We start from the raw sequence: 16,609 nt of genomic DNA, 5'->3' as shown, positions 1-16,609 counted from the left end.
TTGGCTGAGTGCCTGACTTCCTGCCGCAAGGAATGGATCCAAGTACGGTGTCGAAGTTTGCTTTGCCAGCCGTTGTCTCTCTGATCGCCTTTCTCTCATATTCATCCCAGTACCTTTTCAAGAAGATTGAGCCGGGCCCACTCAGTCAACGGGAGTTCCTCCAATTCAATGCACTGGTTGCTGGAATATGGGTCAGCTACTTCCGTGCCTGTACTACGGATCCTGGACATGTGCCTGCGAACTGGAACCCCGAACATGTTGGAGTTGCGGACACAGCATTGCCTGTAGTGAAGACGCTTGCCAGACAAAGGTATTGTCGCAAGTGCAGCGCTTTCAAACCTCCAAGGGCACATCATTGCAAAGTTTGCAAGAGGTATGCCTCCTGAAACGGGCTCATGGACAACTCTTTGCTAATGTCCCAAGATGTATACCGAAAATGGACCACCATTGTCCATGGACGGTCAATTGCGTGTCTCATTTCACATTTCCGCATTTCATACGCTTTCTGTTCTACGCTGTGTCGGCAATGACCTATCTCGAGTACTTCTTGTACCTCCGAGCGGAAGTCATTTGGCAAAATCGGAATCTACCTAGTGTAAGACCACTGCATCTCTGCTGGACACGCGTTGACATAGCATGTGTTAGTATCTAGGACCGTCTCTGTCGCAACTGGTGCACCTCTTCATTCTCATCATTGTCAATTCTCTCACGTTGTTTCTGGTGTCAATCACGTTCGTTCGCACGGTCTGGGGCTTGGGAGGCAACGTCACAACAATTGAGAGCTGGGAGATTGAACGCCATGAACAGCTCCTTCGTCGAGCCCGTGTGCTTGGAGGGTACTTGGATGGCCCGGACGGTATTAGAATCAAGTTGACGAGGCAAGAATTCCCGTACGACATTGGAATCTGGAACAATATTGTTCAAGGCATGGGTACCGCCAATATTCTTGCCTGGTTTTGGCCATTTGCTGCAACTCCACGAACCAATGGCTTGGTGTTTGAGACGAATGGATTCGAAGATCCCGGTACCAGTTGGCCTCCGCCGGATCCTGACCGGATGCCACGACTCAACCGTGCTGCAGAGCTTCAAGATGCTTTTGTCCACGATCGGACCAAGCTCTCTGCAGAGCAGGAAATTGCAGCTTTCAAAGAGCGGCAACAGGCAGACTTTCAACGACGTCCCGACCACTATGGAGTGCAGCGCCGAAAGCCATTCCACGAGCGCTTTCAAGAGGATAATTTCGTGCCTGTCATGGATGACTACATGCCACAAGATGACAGTAGCGGCGAGGAAGGCTGGCAAGATTCAGGGGGCAACCGATTGAAAGACTATGGCGTGGACGAGGATGTCGAGTTCTATGATGAAGACAACCTCCCTATAGCTGAATTGCTGCGACGTAAGGAAGGACGTGCAGTTACGACCGAGGCTTAAGGGCCCTGCACGGTACCAATTGACCCGACCGTGTCGCCGCCGCCACACAGGAATGAAACAGAGAACGCATTTTATCCGACGACTACAAAAGTTGCCCTGATGCGCTCTGGGAGAAGGCCGAATAGCCGTCAATGCCCGATTTGGAGACGAGTTTGGGGGTGCAACTCAACCTCGTGGGGGTGTCACGTCAGCCCCCACGTGTCCGGACACGGCCCAAATATCATCCTTCCAGGGTGGGAATCTTGCCAGATGCCTTGCCAGCGGGCTCCTTGTCCAAAGTGATGATCGTGATGCAGCTCGTCTGGAGTACCCTTTGCGTGTTCGCATGGCTACTACTGTGGCAATCTCTGGCTTCAATGAAGACATATTGAGCTTCGGCTGCGTTTGAGCCTGGTCTCTCGACTGGCTATACAAGATATGCATAAACCAAAACGATGCTCCGTTGCCTGAATGGAGTCTTCCGACCTCCAGGCATTCAGTTGGTGGTGGGCGGGCTGAGGAAGATGCGCTGTGACGGTGAGCTTTCTCTGCTGTATACTCGTTGGTGTCACTGAACGATGGTTCCCAGTTGTGCCATATTGACAACTATTTTCCTGTAAAGAGAGACGTTGAGCCTCTGAATTTCTTACCCCGCCTGTTCATGATATATGATTCCGGACAGACTCCCTTGGATACGATTGCCCGGCACGCCCTGTCGCGGTGGGAAGCCGGCGCCCCACGCCTCCACATTCTGAGGGGCAACGCCGGTATCGAATGTTTCCATTGGATGAAGAGCAACCCAGAGTCGCCATGGTCGGCACATTACCGGGCGAAGACCCCCGTCATATATATCCTGATACTCTCCGCCGAGTTCTTTTGACTTTAGGTGACAATCAAACGTCTTGAGCATCACTAGAGGACAGTCATCTCCGGAGACGAGACTACAAAGACTGCCATCCGTATATCCCGTGCAACAACGCTGATCGCCAATCTGTCCAGCAGAATATAAAACTTGTACTCTTTCAAGATGAACGGACATCACGCGACCCGGACTCTGAAGCCCGGAATCAATGTCCCGATGGTCACCATTTTCAAGAAGGATACCGAAGATCTAGACCTGGAAGCCATTGCGAAGCATGCTGTTAGACTTGCAAAGGCTGGCCTCACCTCTATCACCTGTCAAGGCTCGAACGGCGAAGCGGTCCACCTGACCAAACAAGAGCGAATTCAAGTCGTGCAGACCACGCGAAAAGCATTAGATGATGCCGGTTTCTCAGAAATGCCCATTGTCGTCGGATGTGGTGCACAGTCCGTCCGCGAGACGGTCGAGTTCTGCAAAGACGCCTATTCTTCCGGAGGGGACTATGCACTGGTTCTCCCGCCTTCATACTACAAACCGTCTCTTACGACGGCCAACTTTATCGAATTCTTCCAAGACGTGGCCACGGAGTCTCCCATCCCTATTCTCATCTACAACTACCCCGGAGCTGCGGCGGGAGTTGATCTCGACTCTGACACCATCGTCAAACTGGCCAAACATCCCAAGATTGTCGGGTGCAAGCTCACGTGCGGAAACACCGGCAAGCTCAATCGCATTGCCAACGCTGTCAACGCCGCTACCGCCACGTCAACGGGGTCGGGATGGATGTGTCTGGGTGGTTCGGCAGATTTCACCCTGCAGACGATGATCGCTGGAGGGTCCGGGATCATCACCGGGTTGGGCAATATCGTTCCCAAGGCTTGCGTTAAGGTGTTTAACCTCTATGCGGAGGGCAAGATCGAGGAAGCGCAGAAGATCCAGGCGATCGTCGCTCGGGGTGATTGGGGAGTCATCTCTGGTGGTGTGACAGGTACGAAGAGTGCGTTGGAATCATATTTCGGATATGGTGGCTACGCGAGGCGACCACTGCCCAAGCCTAGCAAGGAGGATATTGCCAGATATGAAGACATGCTGAGGGAAGCGGTTGAGTTGGAGAAGACATTGTAAAGCGTTGATATCAGGGTGGTTTAGTTCTCGGCAGGATTGGGTATGATTCCTGGGGAATGCAGGATGTTGAATCTAGGGGTACTTTCTGAGCATGCCCGTCTTCACGAGATGCTTGGGAAGCGGGCTTGGATCATATCAGCATTGAGTGTAGAGGCGCAGTTGTGCCAGAAGCTGACCAGAAACTGCGCCTTCAAATTGCGTGCAGCGTCCCTGACTCAACAAAAGCGAAGCCACGCACTTCTCGCCCCAGATATATCTCACCTACTATTCAATGCTATCACAGTCTACGGAAAATACAAATGACTGAGATCAGAGTGCTGATCCCGGCTTAGAGTGTTGCAAAAAGGCGAATGATTCGCCTGGGCTGGGAGTTTGTCGCTCTTCTCTCCTGCTGCAGCCTGGCATTGTGATCTCATCCTCTACTCAGTATAGATTTATCCAACTGTCCTCCAACACAACATCTACTCGCTCCTCGCTCCTCACTCCTTCACCTCGGCTCTGAACTTGAACTGCTACACTACGCAGCCGTCTCTGACTATGACTCCAGACAGTTCTAGGCGGTGTGGTGCCGATTGGAGTCGACCCCTACGCTTGGGACCATGGTGCGAAGCCAACGCACGACCTACATGAAGCCAGCTCTTCCTTCTCTCCCGACCAATGCTTCTCCCCGAATCCCGGCCTGAAGCCTAAGCCTGTGCGGTCGGCTCTATGACAGTCCTTTGACGCCCAAGCCTGCTCCGAGCATTCCCTACTAAAGAGTTGCATACGAGGAGAAGACAAACACGCTTTCGTGAGAGATTACCAGTATCGATCACCCACCCTAAGCGAAATGACAACGCAGCAGCCGCCGGACTTGTTCGTGTCTGGCTTCGTGTCACTGGCGTTTCAATTCTGTCCAGCTCTCAGCTCCCTCTGATGCCCGGTAAATGGTTGGTTTGCTGCTTGAAGCTTCCGCTGGCTACTGCACCTCACTTTGAGGTTGCCGGATGACGATGCCATGCCTGCCCAAGGCGTTGCTGGTCTACAGCTGGATCAGCATCACCGCTCAATCGGCACTGTGCTGTTCTTCGCGCCGCTCATTATGCCCTATTCCCAGCACGAACGCGAGGAGCAGGCTGCTGCTGCGTTAAGATTCATCCATTTCATATCTTCAGAATTCATGTTTGTGTCTTTCGTGCTGGTGTAGAACTGTTGGAGTCGGTCGCCATGGCTAGCGTCAACCATGGGAACCATCAGCATGACTCGTTCACATCTGTTACTGATTGCATCTTAGGGTTGAAACAGAAAATCGATAGCAGCAAACTTCCAGGTTTTACAGATCTCATCGAGGACTGGTTTGATCCGGACACCGAGGTGGATGAAGAGCAATTTGTCCGTCGCTTTCTTCATGCCTTCAAATCATCTGATCAGGACTTCACCTACGAGCAAATCATTGCAGGTTACGACGATGACCTCAAGAGTATCTTCAACGACTTCGTTGATGGTAAAATCAATGCTCAGGATGCGGCCAAGAGGTATCATCCCTACACCGTCGCTGGTCTGCCCAAGAAGTTCGGCACCTTTCGCAAGGGTGAGATCTCGACGATCATCCCTGGAGAGCGCAACGTGCTGGAGGAGCATACTGGACTACTCAAAGCGTTACCGACCAGCATCCTTTCACGAATTCGATCATTTGTCGCGAAGCTTATTCCAGCGATGAAGTTTCCTACACGGGCGCTCTATGTTCCGGTAAGTCACAGGCAGCTCGAGACACAAGCGAACATTTATTGAGTCCAGCTCAGTCTTTTAAAAATCTCGAGTTTCAGAACTGGGGTCGAACAGTCATAAACATCCCAGCATACACTTGTGTACCAAGCACCGCTCAAGATGTTGCCGACATTGTCAGATACGCGAAGCGGCAGAGGATGGGTGTGCGAGTGGCTGGTTTCCGTAAGCTACACATTGTGATAGTTAATGTTCTCTGCTCATGCCGATTTCAGGTCATTCGTGGTCTCCAGTGTTTGGACGTTCACAACAAACAGGCAGTGAGACCAGAGGCGACATCTTGATTTCGTCTCTGGGGCTTGTTGATGCCAGTGTACTGCCAAACTTCACCTCGCTACCCGCAGATATCTTCGAACCTAGGGCGAAGGATCTAAACTCGATCATCGTTGTTGGCAACGACTATACCAAGGGCCCCAAACTCTCCGGTGGCAAGAAATACGTCCGTGTAGGGACGTCGACAACCAACGAGCAGTTCCGGCGATGGTGCATCGACACCGGCAAAGTCACTTTGCCCATGAACATCATCGAGGTCGAGATTACCATGGGCGGAGCGAACGCGACGATATGGTTTGTTCCACCAAGTGTGCTCCTCTTGCGTGAAGCTGACTGCATTTCCAAGTCATGGAGCAGGTATCAACAACCCTACACTCTCCGACCTGGTCCGCTGCATAGAATATGTCGACGCAAGCGGGACATTACGCAAGGTTGATATGTCAACACCTGACATCCTGCGGGCTGCAGCCGGTTGTTTTGGCTTGATTGGTGTTGTCACCCATCTTGTCCTGGAATGCGATCCAATGTCTTGTGCGCTGCTGGAACCACGGAAACTCCCAGTCATTGAGGCCATCCCACCGCCTCCGGATCTGCCTGATTTGGCGATTCCCAGCCCTCTGCGACCTCAGCAACCTCTAAGCGCAGAACGAAGGGCACAACTCCAGCACGACTTCGAAACACGTGCTCTCACCACCGACTATGCGGAATGGTTTTGGTTCCCTTACTCTAGCGAAGTATGGGTGAACAGTTGGCACATGACGTCAGATACAACAAACGCCGTGACATATCCGAGCGATGCTAAGACCATTCTCCAAGTCTTCGGAACCATCATGATGAACATTGCCCAGAACGCCACAAGTTTGTTGGAAGCCACGGAATTCTTGCCGGAGAAGCAGACGAAACTCTTAACGTGGCTGGCTATGAAGAATCTGGACGACATAGGCCAGAACGGCAAGAACATCAAGGCATGGCTCCCTGACGCTCTACATTTCCAGAGAGGTGTGCAGAACATAAGAGTCAGGGATTTGGAAGTTGAGTTTCCACTCCAACCCAAACAAACGTCGTTTGAGGATGGGACCATCGTGAACGGTGTTGCGAACGGTCAAACTGTTGGTACGCAAAAGCAAGTCGACCTAACGCTCGTCCAGCGGGCATGGTGGGACGCCATCATCTCCTGTTACAGTGTGATCGAGGAGTGTCCTCAACGCATGCCTCTCGAAATGCGTATCATGTCGTCGTCTCAAGTCACATTGGCTCCACAACGGGGCCACCAGTTGGGGACGTGTTCGATCGAGATCCTCACTCTGCACTCCGTAGCGGATATCTGGCAACCTTACGCGCAGAAGGTGCTGGACAAATGGTCCAACTATCGAGATCCGCAGGGGAAGTTCGTCCCGGTCCGCCCGCACTGGGCAAAAGAATGGTATGGCTATACGATCCGAGGACGAAAGTGGGAAGAAGTTCTCAAGACGGAAGAGAGTCAAAACGGTGGATTCAAGAAGGAGATTGCAGAGTGGAGAGGCTTAGTTGGCGATCTGGCGGCGAGGGATGGCTGGAGAGTCGAAGATGCTAGAATGAGGTTTGGAAATGAGGTTTTGGACACTTTGTTTTGGCTTGATGGCGAGGCCTTTGATGGCGGCAAGGTCTTGAACGGCATGGCTAGGTCGAAGACGACGAGGAATACGAAGTCTAGAAGGCAGTTCTGGTCGCAGTGCTTCGGTAGGTGACGGGGCGAAGAGTAGTTGGCAAGACCTCGCAGGAGACGTCTATATCTATATCAAACGGCAATTATGGATGGCCGTACCGAGACGAGGTGATCACGGCTACGGCGGTGATGACAGGATCTCTATACAGGCAATGAAGACTGTTTTGTTGTGTTATTAGAGCTGGACACTACATGCACAGAGGCAACGCAACTATGCAAGTTCAATTAGAGTCTGGCAGGATATTGGCAGTGTATATCCCACGATCCATTCCCCTTATTCTATTTCATTTTATTCTCTCTTCTTGTTCCTCTAGGATGTTCTTCGGCCGAGACAACAGATTTGTACCAGTGGCAGCCTGGTCAGTAGTAGGTAGCTTAGAAAGTCACAGCTTGAAACCGGGTTTAACCGGATTGACACTCGAGCAATTCATTGAAAGGGGTTTTGATATTCCATTCTTGATTCTCCTCTGCTCTGAGATATCTTACTGCCAGCCATTCTTCTTCTAATCCTACCAGGCTACCACTCCTCAAAGCTACCCCCTGAAACAGTGAAAATAGGTACCTTAGGTACATGTATGTAAGTTTGTTACTTATTAATACCCCTTCTTCCGATCCACCAAGTTAAACAACCTCTCCCCCCTCTCCCTTCTCTCCCAATTCGTCATGAACAAATCATACGATCGCCGCACGTACTCCAATCCCAGCGAACTGGCGTGCGGCGTGATGATGACGTTCTTCGCGTCCCATAGCGGATCGTCCGCCGGCAGCGGTTCCGGATCTGCCACGTCCAGCGCGGCTCCGGAGAGAGTTCCGTCGTTCAGGGCTTTGATGAGCGCGGCTTGGTCGATGAGGGGGCCGCGGGCGATATTGATTAAGAAAGAAGTTTTTGGAATTGAAGTTGGAGAAGCTGTTGAAGAAGGCGTTGAAGTTGAAGAACCTGTTGAAGAACCTGTTGGAGTAGAAGTAGAAGTTGGTGCTGGCAGCGCCCTCCTTCCCAACACGTTAAACTCCTCCTCCCCGAAAAGATGTCTCGTCGCAGGCGTCAATGGCAACGCAATCACCAACGCATCCAGCCCTGAGGCGAGAAACGTGTGCAGTGACGTCTTGCTGGTCCCGCTGTACCACGCTCGAGGGATGCTACCGGAGGGATCGCCCGTTCCGGGGACGAAGTAGCCCGTGTCGGCGCGGGACGAGGGCGTGGGACGAGGAGAGGCGGTGTATGCGTGGATATTGGCTCCCAGGGCGGAGAAGACGCGGGCGACTAGAAAAAAAAAAAAGAGAAGATGTTAGAGTAAGTTACTTACTAACTCAACTCAATTCAACTCAACTCACCTTGTCGACCTATACTTCCATAGCCAGCAATCCCAACAGTCTTGCCCACCCAGTCCGTTGTGCCACGCAACTCGGACCGGTCTGTGGCCCAGCGATGCTGTTTCTGCCACTCGTACTGCGTGGCGTAGTGTTTGCTGGCGACCAGCGTGGTCAGGATCACCCATTCGGCGATCGGGGGTCCGTGGATGCCCGACGACGTGGTGATGGGGATCGCGCTGTCTGTGAGGATCGGGTGGTTGGCAAGACTGTCGATGCCGGCGGAGAAGAGGTGGATGAGTTTGAGACTGTGATGTCGAAAGTTAGAAGGGGGGACTAATGAAACGATATATCCATTCATTTGATTCATGCGTGCAGTCAATTTGATCAGTCATTCGGTCGAAGAATCAGAGTGTCCACCCAGGTATGTATGCGTGGAACTTGAATACCTGGTATCAAAGACACCAGTGGCCCCGAGGGATATAGGGGATAGATAGATAGTGTGGACCATGGACCATGGGAGTGTTGTAGTAGTGAGAGTAATCCAAGCCTGATTGATGCCCTTGGTATATGGCATTCCTTCGTGAGACTATGCCAGAACCAGAACCACCATATGGATGGACAGGTATAGAAGGTATATTCCTTCAAAAACAGAGGGCTGCTGGATGATGGATGTATCACAGGATATCGCGATAGAGTTGTATGCAAGGAGTCAAGGACCAAGGTAGTAGGGTAGTAGGGTAGTAAAGCAGTAAAGTAGGTAGCACAGGTAGTAAAGTCGGTATATAACTCACTTGGGAACCAATTCCGGTTTGGCAGGAAGCGTGAACAGTGTGATCAGAATCGTGGCGGATTTCCAGAGGTCTAGATACGATACGCAAGAAGTCAGTCAGTCAGTCCAATAGACAACGAGTTGAAGAGTAAGTAGCCCGGCTGGTTGGAGGTTCAGTCAGTCAGTCAGTCATCAAGCTCCTGCTCTTGTACTCTTGTACTATTGTAGTCTTGTCTCCATGACCTGATATCGATACCTAGGCACGGTCGTATCTTCACGGGGACTGAATATCTATCATTCTTCTTTCTTCTTCGCTCTCTTTCTCTTTCTCTTTCTCCATCTTCCAGTGTTCAACAATTCATCCCTCTTCAACCATTCATCCCTCTTCAACCATTCATCGAAGCCGATACCTCATACAACAAGACCACCAAAAGAAGGAAATGCAGCTCGATACCTCATACAACAGACACCAAACCAAGGAAATGCAGCATTGCATTCTCATAGATCCCAAATATGAAATCGAACCGAATCGAATCGAATTGCTTTGAAGTCCAACACTCAACTCACCATCAGATATTTCATTCCCAGCCTTCTCAGCATCCTTTCTCGACGGCGACACCTGGACATATGTCACTTCGAAATGCGGAAACCGACGCCTCAATTCGCCGGTGATGTCCTTGGGTTCGGGGTCGAAGAGGGTGATGAGGACGTGTTCTTTGTCTGGTCCGCCGCCCATGGTTGGATTGGCAGAATCCAGATCTGGGATATGGCTCTCTAGACTCTCACAACTTCACAGGACAGAAAGGAGAAGTCCAGGCTGGGATCGTCGGCTAGATGGGTGCCCAGCTAGCTCTGTGTACTCAGAAGGGAAAGGGATAATATGCTGATAACCAATGACTGGTGAGGTAGAGGTAGAAAGTAAAGGTTCAAGGAGAGGTTGAAGGTGAGAGAAAGGTGGTGATGGTGATGGTGATATCGATGATGTCGCCATCCATTCGATAAACGACGTTGTTGCTGATTAATGATATACAAACAACCATCACATTATCACACTATGATATTCACATCCTGACTGGTATGAATATTGACGACTGCAATTCAATCAACACTGCACTTCAACTAAACACTGAACACTCATCATGCCGTTCGCTATAGATGCTAAAGGCAAGTACTTGTTCTTCCAATACCAATGACCAGCACCATCAGCCTTCGACCTCGAGTGTCTAAGAACGACAGACACAACGCAATATCATGGAACAATAACAACGTCAACCATAAATAAACAGACCAGAAGAGCCTGAACAGATACCAAATACCAAATACCAGACTCCAGACACCTCGTCAACACCATCGCTCTCGTCCAAAGATGAACGCCTGCTCACTCCAATACTCAATGCTTCCGTCCATCCCCATCCCCATCCCCCCCGTATCTCCCAACAGTCACCCATTGCAACTTGATTCTCTTGTCGTCGCGTCGTTCCTGTAGACCACTCCACCCCAATCGCTCTTCTCCCATCCTGCCCAATCCACCTTCCTTGATCCAACATCCGAGGACGGCTCGAATCCAGCACAATTTCTCCTTGATCTCGTTTGTCCGGATGATCTCCGTCTCGGACCGCCGCAACACGTCGGTCATGATATCCTCCAACGGCAGACTAAGTTGATCTCGTCGCTCCATTGCTTCGGCGGTGATGAGTCCATGACGAGCCACATTGGTCGCGTCGGTCGGCACAAGGTACACGCAATCGACGACATACTGCTGGCTGCCGTCTTGAGACAAGTTCTGTTGATGGACCGTAAGCTTGGTATGGTCGGGGAAATTGAACTGCAATCCGCCATCTGCGAACCGCCAGACACCCACGTTCCCTACTCGTTGGTAGAAATGCACAAAATGCCCGCTTTTGCCTATGTCTTTGCCTTCTGCACCAGAGCTCCCCGACTGCTTGTTCATGTACTTGCCGAATTTGTCCAGAAGCGCAACCTCTTTCATGCGCTCGGCTTCGCTGCCCTCCAACCCAGCCTGAACCGCGTTGGCTGCGGCAATTTGACTGGGGTGTCTTTCGAGATCCAGCCAAAACTGTCGAGCCGGAACGTCCAGACGCTTCATGCCAACCTCATAGTCGCTTTGTTCGTAGAATTCGACGTCACGAGCCCCTTGACCTTGTGGCACAAATTGGTACTCGAGCCCCTTGGCGCGTTTGATCGTATGGTTACTAGCATCTCTGATCACAACACAGCTGCTGGGGATCGAATTATCCTCAGACGACTTCAGGATCATGCCGACCGTGGCGTCAGATAGGATATAAGCGATTCCGTGACGGGTCGAATAATCAACCCATTTGTCAACCCTCGGGTAGGTCGATATAGCCCGGGCTTTGCGCGTGCCGTATCCGGACCTGGGTCGTCTGACAGCTTCATCATATCTTCGGACATCGAGTGCACGGTGCAACGACTGGAGTGACATCAACACGTCCCTGCCGGTCGAGTTGGACACCCGCATAGCAGGATCCCCCGGCGAGATGATTCGAGGCTGGTGTTTGGGAAGTGATGTCCTAGCCTTTGTTATTGAATCTGATGCTGAACGCTCTCTTTGTGGCAGTCTGACGGGCTGCTGGTGCTTGTCGACCACTTCTCCCTTCGGTCGTCGATCGTTTGCGGTCGTCGGTCGAAGAACACGGGCAGAAACTTCTCCGGACGATGTAGAGGATATAGATGAGGAAGATGGTGGCCGTGTGGTTGCATTGTCTGCCACTATACCTGATCGTACTGGCTTTTTGTTCATCATGTCCCCTGCACTTCGATTGCTGGACACGGTTGTCTCTTTGGATTTTCGCGATTCGGACCGCTCAAGACTTCCTTCAATTTGTCTCGCAAGCCCATCGATAGCGTCCGGCATGGTGTTGGATCTAGGCAGAGTCCTGGACTTCTGAGAGCCTGTCTCCCGCAAAGTGGTGCTTCTAGTCGCCCGAATGGTGGCTGCTCTGACAGGTCGTTCTCTCAAAAGCGCTTGCCCAGGATGGTCGACATGCTTGGGCTCACTGGGCTTTTGCATATCATCCTGGATTCTTTCTGTTTTTCTAGACAGTCCCACCGGTAGGGCCTGCTGTCGTTGCTGAGCGGCGAAGCTCTGAAATCGACGCGAATTCATTCCAGCTGGAGCTACTGAGGCCTTGGAAGCAGCCGTGAGCCGTTGCTCGTCTCCTGTTTGGGCCTCGTTCATAGGCGGCGATGGTTCTCCTTTCTCCACGACTGGCTTCCGGCTCCGGACTCGTGTGGGCAGTAGTGGATGTTTTTGACGCGCAACCCATTCGGCATGCGCATCTGAAAACTGTTTGTACAGCACTCCTGCCGGCAGAGGAATGACTGGGGCACACCCTTCTCGATTCTCGGCCTCGATTTCCAGCAAAGCAGATATGTTCGCTCCAACACCAACTCCGGCGCGAGGACGTCCGTCAGAGCCTGTCCCGACACCACATTCTCGACATATCCGATTGTGGCCGATTCCGTAGCCGGATCTTACCCTGTCGCCTCTCGGATCTGCGTTCTCAAGCCACAAAGGCGTCATCTTCAGTGTTGACGTGTCCAGCTCGTCGGCAATAGCCCCCATTGTGAAGAATTCGTGTTCCACAAGATCATCCATCTCCGGTCTCTCCGCCGAGTTCAGATTCAAACAAGAGGCGACAAAGTCCTTGGCTTGCTGAGGAATGTAATTCTTGCTGTCGATTTTCCACTCGTACTCCAGCGTCCTCAACTTGGAATAGATTTCCTGTTGCGTCTTGGACTGAAACGGAGGAGCACCCATAAGCATGGCATAGCAGATAACTCCTACCGCCCATGTGTCGACCTTGTTGTCATGTCCTCGGGTGCCAGACTTGCTCAAAATCTCCGGGGCAATATAGTTTGGCGTCCCACATAGAGTGGTTCTTCGGTCTTGTTCGTCTGCCATGACAGCAGCCAGCCCGAAGTCGCCAATCTTGATATTCATGCGTGAATCTAAGAAAATATTGCCCATTTTCAGATCCCGGTGTATCACGGATCGCTTATGCATGTACTTCACCCCTCCACAGATTTGGATCATGAATCGTCGAACCTCTGGTAGACTCAAGCAGGTGCGTACCTTCACCATCTCCGTCAGACTCCCATTGGGACACAACTCGAGCACGACGTATGTGTGGTCGCCAATGGTGAAGGCTCGGAGGAATTCCACAATGTTCGGATGATGCATTTTGGCGTGGATTTGTAGCTCGGTACGGAATTTCTCCATCATCTTCCTCTGTTCGACCTTTGCCTTGACCACCTTGAGAGCAAATATCTCGGCTGTTTTTCTAGATCTTCCTTCGAAACAGACAGCAAACCCTCCTTTACCCAGCTTCCTACCCATCGCGTACGTCTCTGGCGAAGAGCCCGGCTCGGTGATGGTCACGGGCGGCCGCCATTTGTCGTCGATACGATCTGGGTTCGTAGGCTTCTCCTCCGACCTTGGCTTCAAGTCCGGCTTAGGCTTTTTCATAGCCCTCGGAGGAGGCATTGGGATGTTCGCTGACCGGGGGGAGAGAACCTCCATTTGAGGTTGCGGCCCTGTTGTTCAGGCTAGGCTATCGCAACAATCTGTGAGGGCGGGATGCGTGGAAGAACAGCTCTTGCGCAATCAAAAGCATGGAGTACTAGTGGATCAATAACGACCTGAAAGAGAGGTGGTTACCTTATGTGCGCGACACAAACAAACGGTCACAGCTCAGTCTGTATCCAAAAACCCAATGTTTACAATTAACCGGAAAGGGAAGTGACGGGGAGCGCCTGGCTTGGCATGCAGTGACATGGACACTCCGGGGCAGCTCCGGGCGAAGCATTGGAGCTTGAAGCGCAGGCTACAAGGCTTAAGGATGCCTAACAGACCCCTGACAGGTGCCTGAGTCACTCGTCAGGCCCCATTAAAACGTCGTTTCGGTCAATTGGGCTCCCACTTCCCCGAGCCTTGTCCGGATAGCGATATGAACTCGAAACCGAAATGATGCCTACCTACACTCATGGTTGTGCCATCCTTTCGATTCTCCACGACATAATACTGTAATGATGCAAGACGTATCCATGTGAAAGCCTCCCCGCCCAGGGCCAACCGGTCCGTTAATGGCAGCTATTGAACATATTGACCCCTCAACATCACGCAACATCTCATCTCGAAATGTCGCTCGCTCTCAAATTCACCTCTCTCGCTATCCGGACGCTCGCCAAACCCATAGCTGTGAGTGACGTGGGCAATTTCGCAGGTTGACATGCTGACTGTTGAAGAACTTTATCAAGCGACAAGCACGCGAGCATGAAGGCTTCCGCCGAACATGCATTTCCTTCGCCCAGAGGCTTCACAGAATTGACATGCGATGGCGGATTGGTCTCTTACAGGATGCAGCAGCGATAGAAAAACAAGCCGCAAAGGAAGCCGCACAGGATGCGGCCAAGAAACACAAGCACAGCATACCCACGGTCAAAACAGAGGCCCAGACAAAGGCGGAAGAAGAAGCGGCTGCAAAAGCGACAAAAGAGTCGGCCGAGCCCCCGAAGCCTCGACCGAAACCCAAGATCAGACCCCTTTCCGAAGCCAAAGCCATCGATGCCGGTGCCAGCTTTATAAGTGAGGCTTTCCTCTTCAGTGTTGCGGCTAGCCTGATATTGCTTGAGTCTTGGAGATCACGTCGGAAAGAGAGCAGCCGCAGAGATGATGTGGACGACCGATTGAACGATCTGGAGGAAACCGAAAAGGCTACTCGGAAAGCCCTCATCCAGTTGGAGAGAGAGGTCCTACGCCTCCGGGCCAAGGAGCAGAATGGGACACCCAACGGTCCCATACGGATCCTGCCGCGGGAGATATACGAGGAGAAAGAGGAGGGATTGGAGGAGAAGCCGGGAGGCTGGTTTGCCCGGATAGGGTCTTGGATCTCTCAAAACAAGGCGGAGGCGGAGGCGCAAGAGGCTCTGGCACAAAATGCCCCGGGACCAGCAGAGAGACTGCTTGTTGAATCTGAAAAGGCGATAGAAGAGAAGCATAAGCAGCAGGCCAGTCAGGCTAATGAAAAGGTGAACGCTGAGGAGACTCAGAAGAAACGGTAGAATGCTCGGAAGATAGCATCTACGTGTTTCCTCGCTGACGGCTACCACCTGCAACTGCAGTTTATGGTGGCTCATTGCCCGTCATCTTGGCATGAGCTTCGCCCTGCTTGTGCCAGTTGCTGCCTGGAAGTGCGAGAACAAACTCCCAACTCCAGTTTTATATATTCTCTCAAGATACCCAACTCCAGCTCTCAATATGATTTGTGCGAAATTTGCGAAATCGCTCCATTGTCGACCAGAATGGGATCGTCTCGGACGTTGCTTGAAGTCTTCAACAGTGGTTTCGTTCAAAGGTATCCAGGGTGCCCGCGGTGCAGAGTCTGCTAATGCTTGAAGCAGAGGAGGAGGTTCTTGCTTTTGATCTCAGCATCAACATCTCAAGAAATGCCAACCCTGCAGCACTCGATGTCCTTCTTGTGTGGTCTTCAGACTCCACAGCCTTCAATCAAGCACGAATTCAATCACACTTACCTGTCCCAGGGCTTCGCAAAGAGATGGACATTGTGATGCTGGTGCAGTCGGTGTCCAACCCAGCCAGAAGTTTGCATTTCATGCAACAGTTCTGCGCCTTGCACGACGGGTACAAATGATCGTTATTGCCCACCAGTGAACTCTCTGATCAATGAGCAGATTGCTGGATTCGCACACTGTTCCCATACTTATCTCACCGTCAGTTGAAAGCGTCGTACCTACACTGGAGAAGTACGTTCAAGAAGTAGACAAGGTGTCTGAGACGAAACCACAATCGGGAACCTCTCCAACAATGTTGATTGCCCATGCAACCGCCACAGCGCCAGTACAGCCACTGTCGGCACACGCGGCGAATACCTTGACCGGTCTCTTTCCCTCGATACGTTTGCTCGAAGAAGCCACAAGAACCAATCCCGGAAAGAACAGGATATATGAGTATCTAGGTCCGGTGGCAGCGAAGAACATCGTTGACTTCTGGGAGAATGAGTGGATTGCATAATACTACACCAAGATCTTGCCAAAGAATACCTACCGAGGGTTTCTGCTGGCCTTTGAGCTGAGAGTTCACCACCCAGCTGAAGAAAACAGTATCTACTTTTGGGCTTCAATACGCCGGCAACAGGGTAGTGATAGACACCTCCAGGCGCAGCTACGTGGGACAGTCAAGATGAAACTCGGGTGCCTGTTCCAATCCACGATGGTAAAGGGTAAACTTTTCGCAATATTGCTGCATGCTATAAAAGACGCATGGCAGTAGAGCCACCCATTGTTGATTGCGTGTTCGATTGTTCACAGCCACCACATAGACGTTTGC

General features: G+C 51.7%; 7 protein-coding genes across 7 annotated transcripts; 4 read left to right on the top strand and 3 right to left on the bottom strand.

The window, feature by feature from the left end:
• Window positions 1-32: 32 nt before the first annotated feature.
• On the top strand, window positions 33-1,431 carry A1O1_05394 (uncharacterized protein; the record flags this gene model as incomplete). The annotated part of the gene is made up of 3 exons (XM_007726280.1): window positions 33-373; window positions 424-595; window positions 646-1,431. 3 exons carry the CDS (start codon window positions 33-35, stop codon window positions 1,429-1,431), a joined length of 1,299 nt encoding a protein of 432 aa, XP_007724470.1.
• Window positions 1,432-2,437: 1,006 nt separating this feature from the next.
• Window positions 2,438-3,397, top strand: A1O1_05393 (uncharacterized protein; the record flags this gene model as incomplete). Its single annotated transcript, XM_007726279.1, has 1 exon — window positions 2,438-3,397. The coding sequence occupies one exon, from the start codon at window positions 2,438-2,440 to the stop codon at window positions 3,395-3,397; it is 960 nt and encodes a 319-aa protein (XP_007724469.1).
• Window positions 3,398-4,603: 1,206 nt separating this feature from the next.
• On the top strand, window positions 4,604-7,161 carry A1O1_05392 (uncharacterized protein; the record flags this gene model as incomplete). The annotated part of the gene is made up of 4 exons (XM_007726278.1): window positions 4,604-5,125; window positions 5,179-5,326; window positions 5,377-5,728; window positions 5,781-7,161. 4 exons carry the CDS (start codon window positions 4,604-4,606, stop codon window positions 7,159-7,161), a joined length of 2,403 nt encoding a protein of 800 aa, XP_007724468.1.
• Window positions 7,162-7,732: 571 nt separating this feature from the next.
• Window positions 7,733-8,817, bottom strand: A1O1_05391 (uncharacterized protein; the record flags this gene model as incomplete). Its single annotated transcript, XM_007726277.1, has 3 exons — window positions 7,733-8,046; window positions 8,089-8,400; window positions 8,472-8,817. 3 exons carry the CDS (start codon window positions 8,815-8,817, stop codon window positions 7,733-7,735), a joined length of 972 nt encoding a protein of 323 aa, XP_007724467.1.
• A 420-nt stretch (window positions 8,818-9,237) lies between these two features.
• A1O1_05390 (uncharacterized protein) lies at window positions 9,238-9,955 on the bottom strand (the record flags this gene model as incomplete). The annotated part of the gene is made up of 2 exons (XM_007726276.1): window positions 9,238-9,311; window positions 9,787-9,955. The coding sequence occupies 2 exons, from the start codon at window positions 9,953-9,955 to the stop codon at window positions 9,238-9,240; spliced, it is 243 nt and encodes an 80-aa protein (XP_007724466.1).
• A 654-nt stretch (window positions 9,956-10,609) lies between these two features.
• A1O1_05389 (PLK protein kinase) lies at window positions 10,610-13,783 on the bottom strand (the record flags this gene model as incomplete). The annotated part of the gene is made up of 1 exon (XM_007726275.1): window positions 10,610-13,783. One exon carries the CDS (start codon window positions 13,781-13,783, stop codon window positions 10,610-10,612), a length of 3,174 nt encoding a protein of 1,057 aa, XP_007724465.1.
• A 618-nt stretch (window positions 13,784-14,401) lies between these two features.
• Window positions 14,402-15,324, top strand: A1O1_05388 (uncharacterized protein; the record flags this gene model as incomplete). The annotated part of the gene is made up of 2 exons (XM_007726274.1): window positions 14,402-14,461; window positions 14,509-15,324. 2 exons carry the CDS (start codon window positions 14,402-14,404, stop codon window positions 15,322-15,324), a joined length of 876 nt encoding a protein of 291 aa, XP_007724464.1.
• Between the last annotated feature and the right edge of the window lie 1,285 nt (window positions 15,325-16,609).

This window comes from Capronia coronata, assembly GCF_000585585.1.
Source record: "Capronia coronata CBS 617.96 chromosome Unknown acBCG-supercont1.4, whole genome shotgun sequence".
Lineage (NCBI taxonomy): Eukaryota > Fungi > Ascomycota > Eurotiomycetes > Chaetothyriales > Herpotrichiellaceae > Capronia > Capronia coronata.
This window is presented reverse-complemented; position numbering and strand designations above follow the sequence as displayed.